Raw genomic sequence first — 22,292 nt, 5'->3', positions numbered from 1 at the left:
GATCAATCAATGCTGTTGGACTGAGAATGCTACGCGCTGTGTGTTTCGGTATTTACTATTAGATTTGTATCTCGTGATATCAACATGACCAAGGCCCATCCACCGGAATTAAAGAAGTTTATGGATAAAAGATTGGATTTAAAGTTTGTGTTTGGTAGTCGTCGGCTGCGGTCGCATTTTTGAACGGCGCAGAAAGATTAGATTGACAACAATGAACCAGCACTTAAGGAATATCAACAAGTAAAGGCCGAAATATGAAATTACATGGCAGCATAAAGGCAACATACGGACATCATAACAGAATCGAAAGATGAATACAACAGGGATTGATTCAGATATTTTATTTTGTGACAAAGAGTATGATATACTGCTATTTCTAGAAATTCCGCTTGAATACTGAGTATTCAACTATATATGTGTAAATAGTTTGCAGTGTAACTTACAGTGTAACATTTTCAAACATTCATTTAGTGGCATATTTTTGATTTGTTCTCTCTGTGTGTATACCGGTACTGTTTTAACAATGTTGGCCACGTCAATGTATTAGGCTACAGACCTGCTCACGTGTGATTAGTGTTTTTCCTAATAATTGCTTTTACGAGTGTCCGCACACCGAATTTGCCGCCATGGTTTTGCGTTTGTTTGTATATTAAACCACTTATCACCTTTTCCGCAATGCCCAATCTAGCAATCAGTGTAGTTTTTCATGGCTTGGTTTTTCTTAAAGCTTTCATGGCTTCATGAGTATGACTATCGTCGCAAATTTATTACATTCCACTCCCCACATTATCTTTGCATGAGGTTGTAGGTATTGGTCATTATCAACGTAATTGTTGAAAGAGAGTACAACAGCCCGAAAGTTTATTACTATCGTGTATTTTGTTTTTTAAGTTTGGCCCAAGCCTCATTTAATTGGGCTTGTGTTTTTGTGTGCGTGCTGGTGGGCAGGCACATGAGATACTTCATGTTTTAAACTTTTTTGTAGGTTTTGCTTGCCCTCCAGAATTCTCCATTTTAAATTTAGGTTTGTTATGGAGTTTTCGAAATAAACTATCTATCTATCTATCTATCAATTACCGTATATGGCCTACAGTGTCCAGGTAAGATGCTGCCTGACTGCTAACTCAGTACCGCTTGACACGTTTTTAAAAAGTCGCTTTTCTCTTCGAATACTGGACCAATTGCTTTGAAAAAATTTTTCTCCAGAAAGCTATTACTTTTTTTTTCGCTATGACGTCATCAAAATTATGTGACTCTACGTGTCCATATATTTGAGCATAGCTCTCTTGTTGTTATTGTTATTTGTCTCCGTCTCCATTTTTGAAAAATCGCTTTTCTCTTGGAATACTGGACCAATTGCTTTGATATTTTCAGTGGTTAAAGATAAAATTTTTCTCCAGAAGGCTATTACTTTTTTTCTCGCTATGACGTCATCAAAATTATTGCCACTGGGTGGCGCTACGTGTTCATATATTTGAGCATAGCTCCCTTGTTCATTTTTCATTTATATTCACATTTAGATGGATGAATTAGTCATTATAACTCTATTCTTAGCTCCAAAACGGACTTGGATTACTTTGCACGGTAAAACACAACATAGTCAACTACTTTTTATGAAAACGTGATAAACAGTCACCAAAAGGATGGCGATACAAAACCATTTGATTATTATTATTTTTAGGAAATTTATTGCAACGAAATTTTCGCGTTTTTGCGAATTGCACATTTTCATTCTAAACACCCGACGTAGCGACTTTCGACGTAAGTCCATCAGTTTATATATATTGAAATAGATTGACTCTACGTCATTTGTAGGAATTATGAGGTTTTAATATTGCTACTGATGCAAGACATTTTCAGTCATCAAAATGTACGATTCGTGTTCATATAATATAGGTGAGTAGACAGACTGATTTTTTGCCTCTATCTGAACTTGCTTCACGAATCTATTCAAAAACGCTTACTACCCCTCAGCGCCATTTAGTTTCATTTAAATCATGAGCGTTACCTGTACCGACAATTTTACTATAAAATTCATTTTGCATGTTTTTACCCCATTTGTCTGCTGTTCCTTATCTATTTAAATCTATCTCACTATTTAAGTTTCTCCAAGTCATGTTGAATAATCGTCTGAAAATCCCAAATGCTAAATTGAAACAAACACTTTTTACTTGATTATTTATTAGCACTACATTACTTACTGGAAACCTTCGTGGTAAACTCAAAATGTTTGTTTTTACATTAAAAGCTGTATATTGTGAAGCTGTGAGGTCTGATTCACATATCTAAATAGCACACAGAAACATGAAGGTACAGAAAAATACTCAGATGTATCCAGTGTAAAATAACATGTATCTAGAATCCGAAACATTTCCATAATAATGTTTCACTCAACTCGATATCAGAATTGAAGTTTACCAGGCATGCATAGGAATATATTGAACTAGTTATAACATCGTCGCATTCATGGCTTGCGCTCTACGACAAAGGCTCATCTTGTTTGAATTAAGTTTAAGATTTTCTTTCAGAATAAATCATTTCGAAAAATGTCCTGGATGAATGTAAATTGAATGGTGCATGCAACCATTGACATGTTTGAATTTGTACAGGAGGATCTCTACATTGCAAAATCGATGTTATATACAAAAATTGAGCAGACGGTACTGTAGAGGAATAGGACAGGTAGAGGTTGATTAGTCTTGGGCATTGCAGAATGATAGGTTTATTATGATAATGTTCGTCGAAAAAGCAAGAGAAAATAAAAATGAATCAATTGGATTTGGAAGCAATATACCGAGTGAAATATATATACACTTGAGATATACGTAAAACTGATGATTGGGTCATATTTATTGATAGGATGTTATATTTCAGCTGTTGAGTATTCCAACATATTATCCCAGTTAAACATTATAGACAAGTTTGTCTGCAATGATATCAATATAGCGATTAAACTTATATTTTTTCTTATTCTTGGCTTTATGTCGTTTGTTATATTTTATCCTTTTATTTTTATATGTTATAATAATTGCTTTTGTGGCTATTGAAAACAGGTCATTTGACGCCTTTATTTTTTTAAAATTACCTCGGAAGAGAGTGATAAGTTACTTATGGGCCCCCTGTCAGTGGAGGTGAATCGGACGAGGTCATAGGCGGATTGGCAGGAGCAGTTGCACCGGATGAAGCCGAAGGCGGAGTGGCAGATGCAAAAGCAGATGGACCTGATGAAGTCATAGACGGATTGGCAGATGTAGAAACCATTGGGTCGGATGAACCCATATGATCGGTTGTCATTGCATAGGTTGGATATTGCGAAGATGGGTCCTGTGTACCGGTTGGCCACTGAGAACCCGTGGACCATACAGTGGCTGTTGGCCATTGTGTCGTGTAGGGCATACTAGTGGTAGATGATACAGTAGGACCGGAACCGCCGTCAAACTCACATGATGACATGGACCTGAAACAATATACAGTAGCTACATTGCATTTACATTCTAGCATTATGGTAGACAATTGCAGGACGACGCAAGGATGTTGTTTATGAAGTCCAATTTGAATGCAAAAGAAGAGTGCACAACATACTTACCCTGAACAATCTTTAGACAAAGCGTTGAAAATAACCATGAGTTTTCTATGACGCATGTGCAACATTGACCAACCTGCAGCTACGTTGCCAGTACCTGAAACAATATAAAATATCTGAATAACAAAGCTGAAATCTGTCGGTTTAAAATAAAAACTTTTACAAAAATCTACTGAGCCTTTTTTCGCTCAAAAATTAAAATATTAAAAGTTCAGCTATTCTAATTATATACGGTATTTATATTTTGACATATCTATTTTTCATCCTGATGTCGTAAAATATTACAGATCTGGAATTGTGATTCAACGCCCACCAATTGTGATAGTATTACGATCTGACAGTCTTATTTGCAGTGACACCCATCATCTACATCTATATTTTTATAATAAATATACGTACTTTCGTATCCTCCTGTAGCGCAATATGAAACCTTGCATCCCATTGGAGTAGTAAGTTCTTTTGGATTTCCATTTCTGCATCTGACGTTGAGATTTTTGGCACACGGGAAATTGGCTGCCAGCATCCTCATAAATCCTTTCTTGCCTTTTCCGCTTGGCATTTGGCCGTAACCTGGATCTTGGTAGTTATTGTTCTGACTTCGATACCCTTGATCGTCACCCATGTATCCATCACCACGCTTTAATTTCATTGTATAAGCCCAGTCATCCCAGTCACGTTCGGCGAAATTGGAGCAACTCTGCCTAAATTTCAAAAATTTTATATTTCGAATGGAAAATAAAGACATAAAATACCTTCTATGAATAGTTTGACGAAAAGTCGGTGTTGGGCATTAGCTTATTTAGCTTTGTTTCGATGCAATGTTACTCAAAACCAATATATATTTGATGTGTTTTGGGAGAGTTTGGGGTTCGAGCCAGATAGTCGAAATAAAATTTGAAAAAAGTAATAGCTGCATATGAGGCGTTGTTTTGTTCCATGCACCAACAGACACAACTCAACAAAACCTCTTCAATAGATAAAACAAAATACTATCATTTATTGCTCGACAACAGCCACAGACAACCCTATTGGTTATTGATCAAAATGTTTAATTGAATAACTAAAATTGTTGCTAGAATTCAACGCATTGTTACACAAAATCAAGTACAAATAAACACTTGAAATTGGCCTATTTGAATAATTTATTGTTTATGAATTACAATTTCATTTATTCTAGCTCACCACCAGTCCATAAATCTCATTTGCCATTCTATGAGACTCTTGCGGTAACTGATTAATTGACACATGTAAGCTTCTCGCATTTGGCATCCAGAACTGTATGCAGTAATTTCTGGACATTCATCATTACCGCCGTGGCCTGTGGAAGAGAAAAAAACACAATGTGTATTTTATTTTCAGAGTAATTTAATCAAAGTATAATGCAATCATTTTGCAATAAAAAATGCATAAGGGCATGTAATTTACGAAAGGAGCTTGTTGTTGATTCCGCTTTGAAAATATGTCGATTAGGTTTCTAATGTTAATGTTAATTTTATTTCATTGTTGAACAGTTTTGGTGCTTTGCTACGAAAGTAATTTTAAATATAAATAGTTCAATTTTAATTAAATCAGACATACAATTGAAAATTTGGAAGAAAATATTATTTATCAATCTAATGCATATTACGCCCTATTGTGATTTTTATTATATAAGTAAAGTAAAACACACCTGAACAGAATGGAAGTTCTAAATTCATAATTAGAGAACGAACTGCTTTGGCCGCTCCACTGAGATGGCCTGCTATGTTGCCCGGTAAGTTCGGAATATATTTTATCATTTCTAAGTTGCAAGTAGAGATAGCTGCAACTATTTTTGATTTAGCTGAAACCATAACTCTGAAAAAGTCGAGAAAAATTGTTTTGCATAATATATTTCAACATGACTTTAAAACAATTAAATAGCTTACAGAGCTAGAAAATCCACTTTGACAAATAAGTTTGTGTGCTCGGCAACATCTCGCATTGAAAGTTGTATTTAATATATTTTGCTAAAATATTTATATTCTGAATTCTTATTAAATTGATCACATTTTAATACGATCTTGACGGTAATCGTTGATCCTGTCGGCACCCGGCTCCCGTTATGTGTATAATTCATTATTCATTGATATTTCGTTTATAAACAACCGGATATCATTTATGTTAATTTCCAATTATCATGTTTTAATAAATCATTTAAAACGTAAAACTTTGCTATTTTATATCTATTCTGGTAGTAATTTATTGTAACTTAACATTCGAATAAGTTTGTTCTTCCTATGAACATATTCTTGTGAGCAAACGAATAGTAAAAGTATATTATTAATATGAATGTACCTGCACACCCCGCCCAAGTCATGAACTGAACCCAGATCCATGTCCAGATCTTTCAAAGCATTTAGCAAATCATCGACGAACGTGTTGGCACACACAGGAGCGCCAATGTTGAGTGGCATGGACAAGGTCAAGTTGTATTGTTTAAGCATCTGGTACCATCCACCAGCTGGTCGCGGGCCACATATGGCGTGAGAGATGACGTAAGCCATCGACTGATTGTACATGGCTCCGATAAGACCCTGCAAAAATTAAATGGTCCCAAAAATAACTAAAATAAATTTCAAAATTGAGAACATTTTAGCTCCGATGAAAACTGATATACCTATATATAATTTCAATTCGTAGAGTATTCGATTATTATTGAGTGCTTGCCGATACGTTTGGGGTTTATATTATATGAAAGCAATCTATGATTGTAAAATCTTAAGCTTAAAATCTTCCATTTAAATTTTGGTACCCCTTTAAAAACGAATAAAATAACGTTGATATTCGTGATATTTGAAATCGATCAGCCAAAACATATGATCAATCATATCAGATGATGGTTTGATAATGCGTATAACCGAACATTCCATTATTCAAACATATCAAATTGCATCCATAATTATGAGGATTCATAATGTAAAAATATGGTCATAAAATGTTGCAGCAAAACTAGAGTTCAGGCAGCGCGATGAAAATATAATTTTAAAAAATTATCAAGATATTCATTCTAGGTAGCAGGAATTGAAGAGTTTCGCACACCTTGAAGTTAGAATTAGACTAGACAACCCTCAATAAAAAAGTTTTCCAGTAGTGTTTTACAAAAGGTCTGGAGGCAATACAATACCAAGTATCATTCTAGAAAGCTGTGTCTTGCCAGTTTTAATTCTTGATTACCAGACGGGAACTAAGATTTTGCTGGCGGCGTTTCTTTTGCTTGTTTACTACGATTTAAAGATTTTCCAACTTAACCAGTGATTACACCTTTCAATATATATTTAAGAAATATGGATCCGATGTTTACATGGTGTTGCAACTCAGGTGGTCGTTTCTATTCTGCGTAACCCTAATAATTCCAGTCCTTAAATACCATTTATATTTATTTCCCACATTGTTTGGTATTGTGGCTTTTACCTGCTCGAGCAAGACAACTGTGAAGCATTCACACGTATGTATCACTTATGTATGAAGCATGTCTCCCCGTAGTCGATGGACCGTCTCATAACCACATTGTATTTTTTTCAAGCAGTGTATCTATACACATTTACCTTTTTTCATTAAATTGGTTGGTGATGAGAAAATTTCCAACAGCAAATTGAATATTTCTACGCTAATATTGGTGCAAATCGATAATGCTCTTGGTTTTATCGCTTTCGGTGTTTATTTTTTCGATATTGGTTTAGATCTGCTTATGGTTTGCATTCCAGTGTGACCATTTTAAAGCAAAGATTTGAAAGTTTTTTTTCTGACTGAATTTGATTGAATCACAATTCTAATGAAGATTTCGTCGCAAAATTTACATACTATCAGAAAACTTTGCTTCACATGAAGTGAATTGACAAGGCATGTAGTTTTGCTCATTAGAAAAACATTAAAAATAAATTCACAATTCTCGTACATTGTTGACTGCCGTCCTATTGAAAACATTTTACACGTACAACATGCACAAACAAAGATAAATACTAAACTTACCGTCATTATTTCGGGAACATGAGGAAGACTATAAATGCTTGTACATGCCATTCTAGAGCAATCGGTAAGAGTTTCTCCAATACAATGCATGGTTTTTGTTACACCATCGCTGAAAAATGTGGCTTGATTAGTATTAGTTCAATCTGATGGTAAACTAGTGACATCGATAAGGTATTAAATATAAATAGAAAAACATCAAATATTTGGAGAAAACTTGGATACAAAGTTTTAGGAATATTTGTTTGGTCGGCAAGAAACTAAAATTGAGAAAAATATTCGACTTATTGCTCCATTTTAAAAATTATCAATGTTTGTGACACTTTGAGAGTGTAAAATATTTTTTTATGTCTCTATCAAGCTTATTTTGCATAAATATGAACCCATAGCCAAGTTGCAGAAAGAATTGAAAACGCTGTCAAACAGCATGAACTGACTAGTAAAAAAATCAATTGTGTATTCCATTCAAATTTGGCCCGTGTCTCAAAATAGTAAAAAGTGGTAAAAAAGAAAGAATATTTAAAACGAATGTTGAAGCTATGTAGGCAAAAAAGTTAACAAGGGGAGCGATCAGAATTTTTTTCAGGTAAATTAGCTTTTGCAAATTCTGCTCTCAATAGCAAATACTAAAAACGATTTAAACACCTAACAGCTGTATAATTAACAGTTACTAATCCTAAGTCGCCTTATCGAGTAACAAACTAAAAATATATATTTACGTGCATTCCCGCATGTCAACTTGTCCTGTGAGATGCTGCATGATATATGTGTCCATTCCATCAAAACATCGAGTTAATTTTTGAGCTGTGGTCTTAATTGTGCATTTAGGGAGGAAGTAATAGTCTGGAGTAACAGATAAAAGTGATTTAAACGTAAAACTACATACAGCTAGGATCGAAAACATCAGAAACAATCAGAAAATTCTATTATTTATTTGACGCGTTTTGGAAATAAAAAGTTCCTAGGAAGCTCAGTCAGCGTCCAAATATCGTTAAATGAAATTCCGACAAGTAGGCATTCGATGACTGACATTCGTAAAGCTGTGTGTGACAATTTGAACTTTTGATATAAAGATTCAGTCGATAATTTCTATTTGATAGTTGGAAATAAAACGCAACAATATCAACATACCGTCTTCTTTTGGAACTGGGCACTTGGCAGTCACTGAAACAAGGGAAATAATTTTATTTGGTATTTTTTTAATTTATTTTATTTATCAAAGTATTTAATTTTTAAAAATCAAAATGTCCAAGATAAGTACGTTTGAATTTTTAGTCAAAAAAAAGACATCACAACAGTACTTGACAGGTTTTTCCTTTCAATCAGGTGAAACACACTTTTAAAAAATCTGAACTATTGAAAGGAGCAAATAGGAACAATTCTTCAACATGCACCACTAAAAGATTACTTTGGCTTTAATCTAAAACTCCATTGTAAGAAGACTGGTACTAAAATATTTATGATTTATCGATTTTTAAATTACAAAAGTTTTCTCTTATGGAAGTGTTCGTTTAATTATGACCGGTTTTGGTTTAGTAAAAATTTATTATCCTAGCTAGCATCAGACAATGGATGTATATAAATAAACACTTACTGTCATACTGATCGCAATGTTCTCCAACCCAGTTCTCCTGGCACACACAAAACACCCATCCGCTTGATCCATCACAGATTGCTTGGTTTTTGCATGGGTTGTTTTGCAAACATGGGTCTGATGTAAAAAACAGATGAATTATCATAAATGCGGTTATCAATGATTTTGAAATGTATGTCAATGTTTAAAATAAATTCCCACAATTATGGCATCAACTAAAATTACCTCGGCATTTTGGAATTACCCATTTCAAGAAATAGTGCTGCGTTTTGTTCAGTAGATCGGCAAATCTTGGAGCAAGTCCTGTGTCATTTTTGGACAAAACTTCAACGATGTTAGACCAATTGCAACTTTTTTGAGTTTCGTTAAAAATGGCTACTCGCGTCCAGTCGAAAACTCTACAAACAGTCAATAATATTGTTATTAATCAATGTTGAATCCGAAACGTCAATTTTTAAATTGTAACGAAATTTTTCCCAAACACAAAGGTAGCGACACTTTTTCTATTTTTTTTTATTTTGCATGTTAATTTTTGCCCGTGCTCAAAAGATCGAAGTATTAAATGTGGTGAAGACGAACTAGACATGATTTTTTTCTGTGGGCGACATCTTAATATTTCAATAATATTTCGCTCGGTCACCATGGTTATATACCTAAAACGAAGTTCTTGCAAAACTCAAGTTCCCGATTTTTCACCCGCTATATTACGTGTACACCTGCAGGGCAGACAAACAAGCACACGATGTTCTAAAGTCACCCGACGGACAGTCAGCCCACAGTACGCCACATTTTTGCACAAACTTCAAAATTATTTTGAAAAGATCTACAGCTCTAGCATTGTTATATAACAATATGAGTAGAGCCTTAGTTATCAAAATAGGTATTTATGAAATCTATCTAATTAAATATGGTATACATTTTTTTTGAAAGAATTTATCAATTCCAACCTCATCCATGCGTAAACAGGCTGTATTTATGTATTTTACAAACATGTATCGATTTTCTGCACAATCAAATCAACATAGAAAAAAATAATTTTTTAATCCTTAGTCACGTACTTGCATGTTTCAGCATGACCCATATTTGGAACAAACAATTTCATGCCGGTTTGACGAAGAATTTTCAAGAAATTATCAATGAGGGTTTTTTGACACACTGGGCCTCCAATATTGAAGGTAATATTTGATGAAAGAAAACTTCCGTCGGGGCCGAGTTTTGGACAAACGACGTGTTCATATAGGTCTACCATGAATGGAGAACTCATACTCAACACTTCCGGAACAATTGTATTCTGTATAAATAAATAAATATCAATATTTTTGGAAAACGTAATCATTTGAATAAAATTATAATCTAGCCGAGGCATTTTACTTCAAATAAACGGGCTCATATAACTACTCCATTTTGAGTATACTTTCTGTTTGAGCCAATTTTCCCATTTAGTAGAGCAATTAAGTCCTTTAAGATAAGATTGTTTCCACACAAAAATTTAAACGTTTTCTGTGCCTACCCGACTTTGGTATATTTAGTTATCACAGCCTGATTTAAGAGCCATGAAATCTAGTCAACTGTATCGCTTTCATTTTTAGAAAATTTACTCCAATTTCATGCTATAAATACAGTCATACATAGTGATGAGATGGAAATCGAGACAACCGCTTCTCACCCTGTAAAAATCCTGGAATATCTGTAAATCCCAGATTGAACCAGCGCAAGCCAATGTTGAACACCGTGTAAGTACATTCGTCATGCAATGAATAGTTTTTATCATTTTAGTCCTGAAAAACAATCAATTTCATTCGATTTAGACTAAATAATATAATTTAATATCGCAGTTTTTACCAACATGAAAATACACCAATTGAATACACCTCAATGAACTACATTTTCGCAATCTACATATAACCCCGTGTTGAATTTACACTATTTTTATTATTTTTGTAATGAATATAAAAAGTATTTGAGTTATAATTACGAATTTAAATTACAATTTCCCAAAAAATTTTGATGGGAATAAAAAATAAAAATGTAGAGTCATAATTGTATACTTACTTGCAAACATTACGGAGGCCATGCTGATCGATGTATGGTAGCTGTTCATTGATGCATCCTGATGCATGGTCTAAGAATGTCTTCAAAGAACAAGCGGGGAAGAGTTTTGCATCTATAATCATACAATGGTATAAAATAAAAATTCAAAATGGTGTATTTCGTGTCCCGAACTAATATAATATAGAAACATAGATAGAACGTATAGCTTTCAGAATGGAACAAAAAATATTTATTATAGATTTGAATTTGTCATCGTAGACAAGGGATCAAAATGCTAATTCATTAGTCTAGATTCGTTTCAATTGTGGTATTATAATAATGTCACCAAAATAGTGAAAAGCTGATTTTCGTAACATTTTTAAATGCTCGCTATACCCGAACCCACAAAGGCTTCAATAACGGGTTGTTATCTTTAGTAAATTTATCAAAACACTTGTGATTAAAACTTATAATGAAAATAAAAAATAGGTATGTAATATGAAACCTACCGTCGTTGTCCGATGGTTCAGCACAGCGTCTGGATTCTGCGGAAAGTTGAATATATATATTTGAACGAATTAAATGAAAATAGAACTGAAAATATGTGTGCAATGTGAAATAGTGATAAAAAACGAATTATGAAATGTATATATATATATGTATACTTGATTGGAATACGTAGCATCATTGTTCCCCTCAATCACATAAATCCACATGATATTCCAATTATACCAACTTACCGTCGTAACGTTCGCAATCGTACCCATCATACATAGGATAGCACGAACATGTATATAAGTCGCCTTCTTGATGGCATAATCCGTTTCCACTACAATCAGTTGATGAACAGTTTCCTACAAATATATTAATGAAAATATTCCCATTTGCTTCAAGTACTGAATTATCTTGTCGCATTTTTTATACTAAAATTATCTTCGTCTTTCGCTTTGAGCAAGGCCCTCAACAAACGATCACTGCTATCTAACGACGTGTGAGAGACTACGTTCGACACGAAATGATGTGTAAACTCTTGCTTGTAAACTCTTACAAATGTGCTCGGTGGGAGATTAACAATCACTAGTTTTGTAAGCACAGTTGCGCCCAAAGTCGGATTCGCAATTCGATTTTTGTCATGGTTATTTGATCTTCACATTTGAAATTATTTTTCTCAAACGTACGCGAGTATTGCAAAATGGCAGAAAATCTTGTTTCATAAATAAAAATGGCCCATGCTCGTAGTTCTCACTTGTAGTCAATAACAGAAAGCAAAATTGTCAAAAACATTCAACGAATAATTGGATTGATAACCTGACATTTACAAAGTGTAATCATTTTTATTAATTTAGGGCCAATGTGGCATCTCCTCTTGCGAAAGTATAAAGTTCGACAATATCCATCAGCGTTTCTTTGCGGTAAAGATTGGGAATTTATAAATGAGTGAATAATATTACCAAATATCAGACAGACTGACTCAAAATTTAGTGAATCCGAAGGGAAGATAAACAATTGGCTAATCCACAGAAAAATAGAATGCTGTATACCTTTTTTAAGAGAGCAATCGTGTCCGCCAAAGCCATCTTTACAAATACAATATTCTAAACCGCCCCCCATCGACATGCACGTGCCGTTATTGTGACATTCAATAAGGCATTGTTGAGTATCTGAAAACAATTTCAAAATCTCTTCAACAAATTACATTCGTTAATTGAAAGGAATACAAATTACAAATAAAAATATTAAAAGAATTTATATATCTCGTAAATAACTATTTATTTACATGAGAGATCGGGAAATAACTGTGTGTAAAAAAAAATTTTAGATGTAAAAATTTAAATATCCGGTCGGATACACAATTCTTTTACAAATACAAAGTTTTTTTTTCAAAACAGTGCGAAAGTATTTACATATAGTTGCAAAAACCTTGGCCGAGTGTATAATCACTAGCTATCGTCGATATATTAAGAACGTTTTGAAAAATATGAAATCCCCTTTAAATACTCATTACTTATATAATAATAAAGCGCACTGCGTTGTCAGAATCTAATTTCGCCATTTTGTTTCACTATGTTTTTTCTATATGAGTAAATGTGGGCAAGATGAATTGTATATCACGAATTAACACTTTAGAACAGCGTTTCCCAACCTTTTTTGGTCGCGGACTATTTTTTCACCGGCGAAAACCTTTGCGGACTCAATGTGCGTTTATTGCAAGCGTACTCTGTGTGAAAAGCAATAAAACCAAACATAACAGAACTTTAACGAATTTCAAAATCGGAAATTCGCCGCAATTACGCGTTCGTTAAAAGAGCCGAATTTTTTAGTGTATAAAGTGGCCTTTTCTGTCGCACAATATTCAATCCAATGACGACGACGAGAATTTAAAATGTCCTTTTGTTTTAATTTACTTGTGTTCATGGTAACTCGCGGTTGCTTCGATGAAAGCATTACTGCTTTAAAATGGCAAGGCATTCTGGGACTATGATGATGTGAGAATATATTGCCAGATTATATTTAGTTTGGATACATATTTTTTGCGATCTTGCGAATTTGTTATCGCCGTTAGAAAAATCCTACTATCTGCTATGAATTTCCAGAAAGTGCAACTTGATTTAGCACTTAAATATAAATTAAAAATATATTTGAAGTATATCAGTGAATTAAATATACATATTCATCGCCTTGCTTTATTATTAATTTAATTGTGATCATTTTAATCTGCGGACGTCTTGACGAAATAAAAGCAATACTACTCAGAAAATATCATGACAATGCGTGGACACAAAAATGCGTGAAAGTGCCTGATTATATTTTGTTTTGATTCGTATTTTTGTGAATTCGACAAATCTGAGCTGTTCGTACCAATGTGGAGGCATCCTGAGGGAAAATCCAAAAAATCTTGAAGAAAAATCCAAGGAATTCTGAGGAAAAATGCCCTGGTACGTATACTACCGCAGCACCCGAAATTTTGCAATTCGTAGTGTCTAAAAAAGCGTTTTTAATCGCGGACCATCATAAAACAAAACTTAAGGTGTTCTCCGTTTTATTTTTATTATTTCCGCTTTTCAATTTAAAAAAACTGGGTTACCACCATTGACACTTAGCATCAGAAAGAAAATCTATTCCTCGTTGTTCGAACTCGCGAAACACCATTAGGTATCTATCGAAGCGTGTGCAGACTCGTGTTTTCGTCGGAAATCCGTAAATGAATTGGTAAATCCGATCGTTTGATTAAGCAGCGCGCAAGTGACCCGTCGCGTCACTTGTTACCAAATTTTCGAATAGTAAATTTATATTCTAATAGATGAGTTTTCGAATATATGAGCAGCCCTACTTAGTAACCAGTAATTATTGACTCGATTAATGTTATGTGAATAAACTTGCTTATTATGTTTTATGTAAATTCTAACGTAAATCGTAACTTGGCTGATAGTTAAGTTCCGCAAAATCGTTTGCGACCCGCAGTAAATTTCTGGCTCGTTGCGGACTCATTCAAACGCTCCTCGGACTCATTTGAGACCGCAGACTCGGGTTGGGAAACACTGCTTTAGAATTTACCTCGACAATCTGGAACAACCCATTCCAAGAGAAAATGTTGCGTTTTATTCAGAAGATCAGCAAATCTTGGAGCATGTATTGTGTCGTTTTTTGGTAATACTTCCACAATATTAGACCAATTGCAACTTTTTTGAGTTTCGTTAAAGATAGCATACCTTGTCCAGTCTAAGACTCTACAACATAAAGAAATATAAAAAAATGGAATTTCAATATTTTAAAAAAAATAACATATTGAAATCAAGAATTTAAAATCGGAATGAGACATATGCACAATCACCCAGAGTAAAACAATTTAGCATCATGAACCAAAGGGCACTCATATTCCATTTTTTAAATCGTCGTCAGAGTAGCCTCTCGGAGAGAAGAAAAAGTTGTAAATGCCGTCCATATTGACAGATCAATAAAACATACATTTAAGAATAGAAGGTTTGTTGAATTTTAAAGTAGATAAAGCCTGTCGGAATAAGGACGCCTTGATCTTCGATCACATGCTTTACCAATTTGTTCAATAAAATCGTCAGATAGTCAAATTACATAATTTAATAATATACTAATTGAACATAACATATCCGAATGTTTGAACAGAAGCTTCGAGATTTTTTTTAAAATGAATGTAACTTCACCTGCACTGTTCATAATCTACAGCAACATGTAATTTCATTGAAGTTTGACGCATTATTGTGAACAAATTATCCATAAGGTTTTTTTGACAAACTGGATCTCCAATATCAAAGGTCACATTCGGATTAAGAACATCCCCGTCAGCGGTGAGGTCAGGACAAACGACATGTTCAAAAAGATTTTTCATAAATGGTGAACTCATATTGTAAATTGTGTTAACGACTGCATTCTGTTACAAAATTTTGAAAATATATTATTATTATTATGTATTTAGCTTGATAATTAGTTAAACCAAAGACTGTTCGAGTAAACAAAAGAGTAACGCACAAATACACGGAAGTCCATTTTGAGGATAAAAAAATTTCTATGGTAAATTAACCTGCCATACCTATAGAAGAATAAAATAAAAACAAAAAAAATTATTTCTAAAAACAACTTTCATCTTTACATACAAAATTGTAAAATCGATTTGTGATTTTCGGGAAAGGCAATTTTTTTGTCTCTACAATAACTGAGTTGCGACATAATTTCTAACTCATCCGTGACAAAAAAATAGAATGTTTGGCAAAATCAGTAAAATTAAAATATTCTCACATGATAAAAATGAGCGAAGAGATCGATTTCCCAAATTGTTCCTTCACATGCCAACGTGGAACAATGAGAGACAACGTCTGTAATACAACGGACGGTTTTCACCATCTTGGATCTGAACAAATAAATAGATGCATATGTTTTCTGATTAAATCTGTTGTATGTACTGCTGAAGTGGAAATTTTTAGTCAGGATAAAATTGCTATCACTGAATAATATTGTACAAATTTTCCAATACAAAATCTGTGCAATGGTCTTATCTTTTTAGAGTAACAGTTTAAAAGACTATACTTCTCGACCGTATTTGTAAACGACAAAAGATGAATAATTATCGTCTCTAAATGTAAATTTCCTAAACATGCATAATTAGCTTAATTCGATAATAAATTACTGCTGCAATTGTTATTCGTTACACGACTCCATAGGTTTGAATTTCCATTTTTCCAAATTAAATTTGCAATATACAACTTCCTCTTTATTATATTTGCAACAACGTTTCACAGAATAACGATATTTAATTTTACTTAATTCAAGAATGGATAATTTTTTGGTACTCACAGACATTCAACTTTATTTCCATTTCGGTCGATGAAAGGCAAGTTCTCGTTAATGCATTCCGATGCTTTTGATAACGTCATCTTCAATGAACATGCCGGGAATAGTACGGCGTCTAGAAGTGAAATATTGAAAAATTGCATTGACAAAAAATGATCCCTTCTGTCGGAATTCCTATATGCAATCACAACCCAGCGTAGTTTGACTAAAATCTTATATGTCATTCTCTGTTTTAGAAGGTAAAAAAGCCCATCAAAATATTTGACCGAAATACAGTAGTACACTGTCAAAATGAATATTGTTGTCATGATTGGTCGATTTGCTTGGCGTTGCTGAACTAGTTTTTAATACAATTGATATGAGTTTTTCTTTTATAATTGTTATTTTTCATTCTATTGCATCATCATCTATTTTTCACACTTTTTTATATATATGATTCAACATCTCCATTTCGTCCGGATTATATGTCTTATTCTAATCTACACAAAGTGATATTTTTCAGAATTTTCGTAGCAACAAAAAAGAAATCTTATTCTCATTAATACGGTCCTATTGAGCATTAAGCATGTAACCAATCCGCAGACGGATCCCACGGTGTAAGAAATGCGAAATGAATAATAAAAATCACATGATCCCGCAAAACATTTTGATTTATTGACCCAAATAGAAAGAAATTGCATTTGATGACAGGAGTATTTTTATTTTTAATCATGATATAATTAAATTACTTTGTTTAAGCACTAATAAGTGATAAATTCAAATAAATAAATACAAACCATCATCGCCGTGCGGCACAGCACAGGTTCTGGTATCTGTAAAATGTGAAACAACTTAATATGATGAAATTTGAAATTTACTTGGAATTGAACCACGGCAAACCAGAAAACCAGAAAATACTATATACCAAAACTGATAAACGTTGAATTTATTGTGGGAGTAATAGAGCCCGGTAATAAAGTAAAATTCTAGCTCCTAATATTACGGGAATCTGTATTTTAAAAAATGTAACATGACATTTCGAAGCGAAGGACATAGAACGTTTGGCGTATATAAAAAGAGAAATAAATAGTAGGCAGTATTTGTCTAATATTAGGCTACCTCCGGTCATCTCGCAGTCGTATCCGCCAAAACCAGGGAAGCACAAACAAACATAAACTTCGCCATATGGTTGGCACAGTCCCCTGCCACTGCACGAAGTAACCGAGCATTCTCCTGCAAAGTTAGAACAAGTATATACATTAGATTATTAGAAGAACCAATCGGCGCTAGAAATGTTTACATGTTGTCAAATTTGTTGGCAAGCAGGTAATATGCATGACGACAAAAAAGCCATTGCAAAGACGACAAAAAGGCCATTGTGTGTTTTTACTTCATGGGCAAAAATAGTTTTTTTTTCATGTCATATTTGAGTGACAGTTTTTCTAAAGTTTAACACGGAATGCTACTGTACATAGTTCACATTTTGATACAACTGACGAAAGAATACTTGGAACGTTATGGAACAAACGCAGTCCGAAACAGTGACTGAACTGCATGTGCGAGTTCTTAAACAATAGCCATGAAAAAATGTTTATTGGACACGAAGTGTATGTACATAATGGATTATAGTATAAGTATTTAATCAAACTACGGCACTTAGTAAATTGTCGAAGCCCCAATTAATTAACTATTCGATAACTTCCCATAGGTGATTGAAGAAAACAGGAAAAATTACCTTTTCGAAGAGCGCAATCATAACCTGTGTAGTTACCCACGCAGTCACAATATTCATAGCCGTTCTCCAAGCGTTGACAGACACCGCCATTCTTGCATGAAGTGGCATTGCACGCTAAAACTGAAGGTAAGTAAAAAAATTCATAATCGGAAAAGAATGGCCACAAAAACTTAACTGGGATTACCTTGTTTTCTTAAACGGAGAAAGTTTGTGATTTATTAAAATAACTTTTATAATTACAATATCACGTATAAATTAGTACATGGATTCTGTAAAACAGTGGCTCAAATTAAATAAAAAATATACAAATAAACCACGATTTTTATTAATAAAAATAAGTGTTGATGATTCGAAACATGGAATACTTAATTCAATCAATGGGAAATAAAATAGAATACCAAAGTGACCCAGAGTGGCCCTAATCCTACACTCTAACCTGCGGTAGTAACAACTTGTTGGCCAATAACGGATCCCATAAGGGCCAATGCAACAAGAGTTGATAAGAAGAATTTCATCATAAATCTGCTTTCCATTGATACAGAATCATAAAAATTAATCAATTAAAACTGAAAAAAATGAATAATAAGAGTTTTGAAAAGAACAATCGCCATGGTAAAAGTTTTATGTCATATTGTCCGTAGTTTCTATGATGTTGCTCGCACTGTCTCGATTTTTATCTCATTCTTTGCATATACACAAGAGACTGTTTCGCAAGGAATTGAATGCACAACCTTACAATAAATTAATGTCGATGTTGAAATATCAATAAAAAACAGTACAGTGGATTAAGAACTAGCTTAAGCCTCAGCTAGCTTAATATATAAATATACCTGATATCTGATTAATGATAAATACCTTGTGTCATTTTTGATCTACTCTAGATTGGATATACTCAAATGTTCACGCTATTGCTGTAACTGCTGAACTTTAGTCAATAAATTTTTAAGCAGCTACGTTACCGTTTTGCCTGCATGCTACTTTAAGCCTTCTGCTAAGACAACTTGAAGAAAATAGTTTTTTGTCCGAAACTCTCTTATACATATGTAGAGACAAACGTCTCAAGCGAACGCCCACGCATTCATTCAGTCACCCATATCTCACTTGTCTCGTGATTGTCGTTTGCTCTCCCCGTGATGATTGCGCAAAATGTCTTTTGTTCTCATTTTTTCATCATTTGCCGAATACTGTTTTCACTGATATTAAATTTCTCGTTTTCAAACACGTAAGGATTAAAGGGAGGAACTCAAAATATAGCAAGAAGAAAGGCACTTTCATCGTCAACAACTATTTAATGTGCCAACTTTGTCAAGCGTGAAACTAACCTAATATAATGGCACATTTATGGAGTTCATTTAGACATGGTTCAAATAAGAAATACATACCAAAATTATTGATAGTTTTACCTAACAAAATTAACGAGTTTTACTTTACCATACCCAAACAAATAAACTGGTTTCATCAACCGAAATAGCAATATTATGATTAAGATACCTACGATTTTTAGATGATTTATGAATATCTGCGTTATGCTATATATATGTAAGAACTAAGTAAGTAAGGGGTGAAGCTGATTGCGCATAGTTCAAATAAAAAATGAAGTAAGAAACTACGCTTGAAAAAAAGATTATACGATCCAGGTTGTGCAATACGTAGTAAACACAGAGAACCAGAAATTACCAGAAAAAAGTTACCAAGTATATTACTCAAAAAAAGATTAAATTGCATAATATCGTTAGTAAGAACTATATTATTATATATATAATTCATCAATCATTTCCAGGGAATATATAGAACTTTTTTTAATTGCTGGGTAAATTCGGCCCATAAATTGCAAAAACTTCATGAAGGAAGAATGAAGAATAAATAAACATAGGGAGATAACAGAGCAAATTGATTCAATATTGGGATAATCTACAAGAAAGTTTTGTATCTAGTACAATTTAACTCCTTTGTACGACACAATAGTTTGGTCAGTTAAGTATATATTTAACAATTTCTATTCTATCAGCAGGAATGAATGCTTTTGTGCTTGCTACCTTTGTGAGACACAAATATTCTCGTTGGTGACCTGTTGAAACGATTCTTTTGTGTGAACAAAATCGAACAATAATCTCCATAAAGAATACTACGGAGAATCCAATATAATCTGCAAACATTAGTTTTTTAAATACCGACTTGACATAGCTAACATCGTTTTAAATCTTACCCTATTGCGATATCGTAGATGTGCCAAATTTAATACCAGACTAAATAACGAATGACGAAAGCTAAGTTCAGTCTCGGTAAATTTCAATATATTGAACTTTTTTCTGCGTTAGCATTGAAGATTATTGAGCAGGCTTAACTCATTGTATTTTATATATATATACAAGTTCTATGTTATAGACAATTGAGAATCCTGGAACACACCACTGGAATTGTTAAAGAAAAACAAAATAAACTCTCCACAAATTAAAAACAATATGTTGACAAATGTTGCGTCAGACTCAGATAGGTATATTTAATTCAAACACAATAGAGTATAGGCAATTCCGGCATTGCATTACTAGTCAGGAATAAAGATATTTTGTGTCCGTAAACCATTCTTTTAAATCACCATGCTTGAACGAAAATATATAGCATTGTTTTTTTAGTCTCATCTCGTTTTGATATGGTTAACGACAATGTCTATTTTCTATACGGTCCACTGGCCTTGAACACACGACACTCCTCGTGATAACAACGCTATTTAATCAATTTCATTGTCGATTTTCTTGAAATTATTCAATTTATTATACCAATCACACAAAACTGAAAAATGACAAAAGCAGGTGCAAACAACAATCATTTCGGAATGTGTCATAGCAATAGCAAAAACAACGACAGAAATATAGGTGGTGACTGAGCAGTTAAAAGAAAGGGCATTCAATTTAAAATCCGGTTCATGAAAATAAATTTTAAAATTTGCTACGTGCATGAATTCTATACATTATTGGGTACTCCTGAAGTATGCGCACCAAGATGTCGCATAACCTGAACTCTAACCTGGTACACAACCTTAGTTCAGGTTGTGCGCCATCTTGATACTTCAGGAGGTCCTTTATTGTTTAAAATGTCAATTTCCAAAACTCCACATTGAAACATATAAATAAAATAATTGTGAAATAATATATAGAACAAATATTATGCAATATATATATAGATATAAGGATATTCGTAAAGTCTACAAAGTCCACATCAAGTTTAAAAGACGATGGGGTTGTCTTGTGTAGCTGTTTCTGGCTTAGAAAGATGATGAATTAATAAGCAATCGTCATAATTTTTAAAAACATTATTGCACAATTCTCTCGCTCTAATAGGCTTGAATTTCAACCGAACAGATAGACAGCTGGTAGACGATTCGAAGTCGAGACCCACAAGGCAAAATAAGGCCAACATCGAGTCTCACCGCTACAAAACCAAATATCCAACACAAGTAAACGAATATGTTTCATGTCTCGCTTGGTGTAAGATTCAAGGATAATTTCAACAAATATATTCAGATTTACTTAGTTTATTTTTGTATAGCAATTTTGTATATAATTTGTTAGTTTGCGGCCCGCGTCATTAATAAATTTCAAAAAATGGCCCGCGACATATTTTGAGTTGGAGACCCCTGGTCTAAAGAATAAATACAAAAAGTCAACTCTTCTTTCTCCATCTCTGTCTGGTTTAACTTTGAAATGCCGAAAAAACTACTCATTTTCGTTAAACTCTGTTCAGCAGATAAATAAACTACAAGTCTGCATCTCGCGAAATTGCGACAAGTAGTTCTATCTCCATTAGAGGTAAACACTACGTAATGGGAAGCAAACGACATAGAATGGAAAAATGAATGAATTGATTCATATACACAGCATTTAAATTAAGTAACAATAAGACATTTATAATTAATGCAATATATAAAATAATAAATCATATTTTAAGTATATCTAACGCAATTGTGTTAGTTTTCACGGCGCATTTGGCAACTCGCCACGAGAACTTATTGGGGAACGCTTCATTACACCGTTTTTCTTTATCAATTTTACACTTTCATTTTT

General features: G+C 33.5%; 1 protein-coding gene across 1 annotated transcript; it reads right to left on the bottom strand.

The window, feature by feature from the left end:
• Positions 1–2,164: 2,164 nt before the first annotated feature.
• Positions 2,165–18,807, bottom strand: LOC120344172 (uncharacterized). The gene is made up of 25 exons (XM_039413280.2): positions 18,668–18,807; positions 18,232–18,351; positions 17,616–17,729; positions 17,294–17,329; positions 16,521–16,632; positions 15,966–16,077; positions 15,374–15,600; positions 14,751–14,923; positions 12,737–12,856; positions 11,936–12,049; positions 11,705–11,740; positions 11,217–11,328; positions 10,831–10,942; positions 10,223–10,455; positions 9,390–9,562; positions 9,165–9,281; positions 8,702–8,734; positions 8,290–8,413; positions 7,574–7,682; positions 5,900–6,138; positions 5,253–5,419; positions 4,766–4,901; positions 3,983–4,284; positions 3,587–3,680; positions 2,165–3,457 (listed from the first exon to the last, which is right to left on the bottom strand). The coding sequence occupies exons 1-25, from the start codon at positions 18,762–18,764 to the stop codon at positions 3,109–3,111; spliced, it is 3,561 nt and encodes a 1,186-aa protein (XP_039269214.2). The 5' UTR covers positions 18,765–18,807; the 3' UTR covers positions 2,165–3,108.
• Positions 18,808–22,292: the final 3,485 nt, after the last annotated feature.

The sequence above is a fragment of the Styela clava genome, chromosome 5 (genome assembly GCF_964204865.1).
Source record: "Styela clava chromosome 5, kaStyClav1.hap1.2, whole genome shotgun sequence".
NCBI lineage: Eukaryota > Metazoa > Chordata > Ascidiacea > Stolidobranchia > Styelidae > Styela > Styela clava.
The sequence above is the reverse complement of the archived record's forward strand: the minus strand, read 5'-3'. Positions and strand labels throughout refer to the sequence as shown.

What these genes read in the sequence shown, in the direction of transcription:
- LOC120344172 (XM_039413280.2), bottom strand. Translation starts at nt 18,764, where the DNA reads ATGGAAAGCAGATTTATGATGAAATTCTTCTTATCAACTCTTGTTGCA. An exon ending in TGATTGCGCTCTTCGAAAAG is followed by an intron (nt 17,730 to 18,231) that starts GTAATTTTTCCT and finishes CTAACTTTGCAG; the next exon opens with GAGAATGCTCGGTTACTTCG. An exon ending in GTAGATTATGAACAGTGCAG is followed by an intron (nt 14,924 to 15,373) that starts GTGAAGTTACAT and finishes TTTATGTTGTAG; the next exon opens with AGTCTTAGACTGGACAAGGT.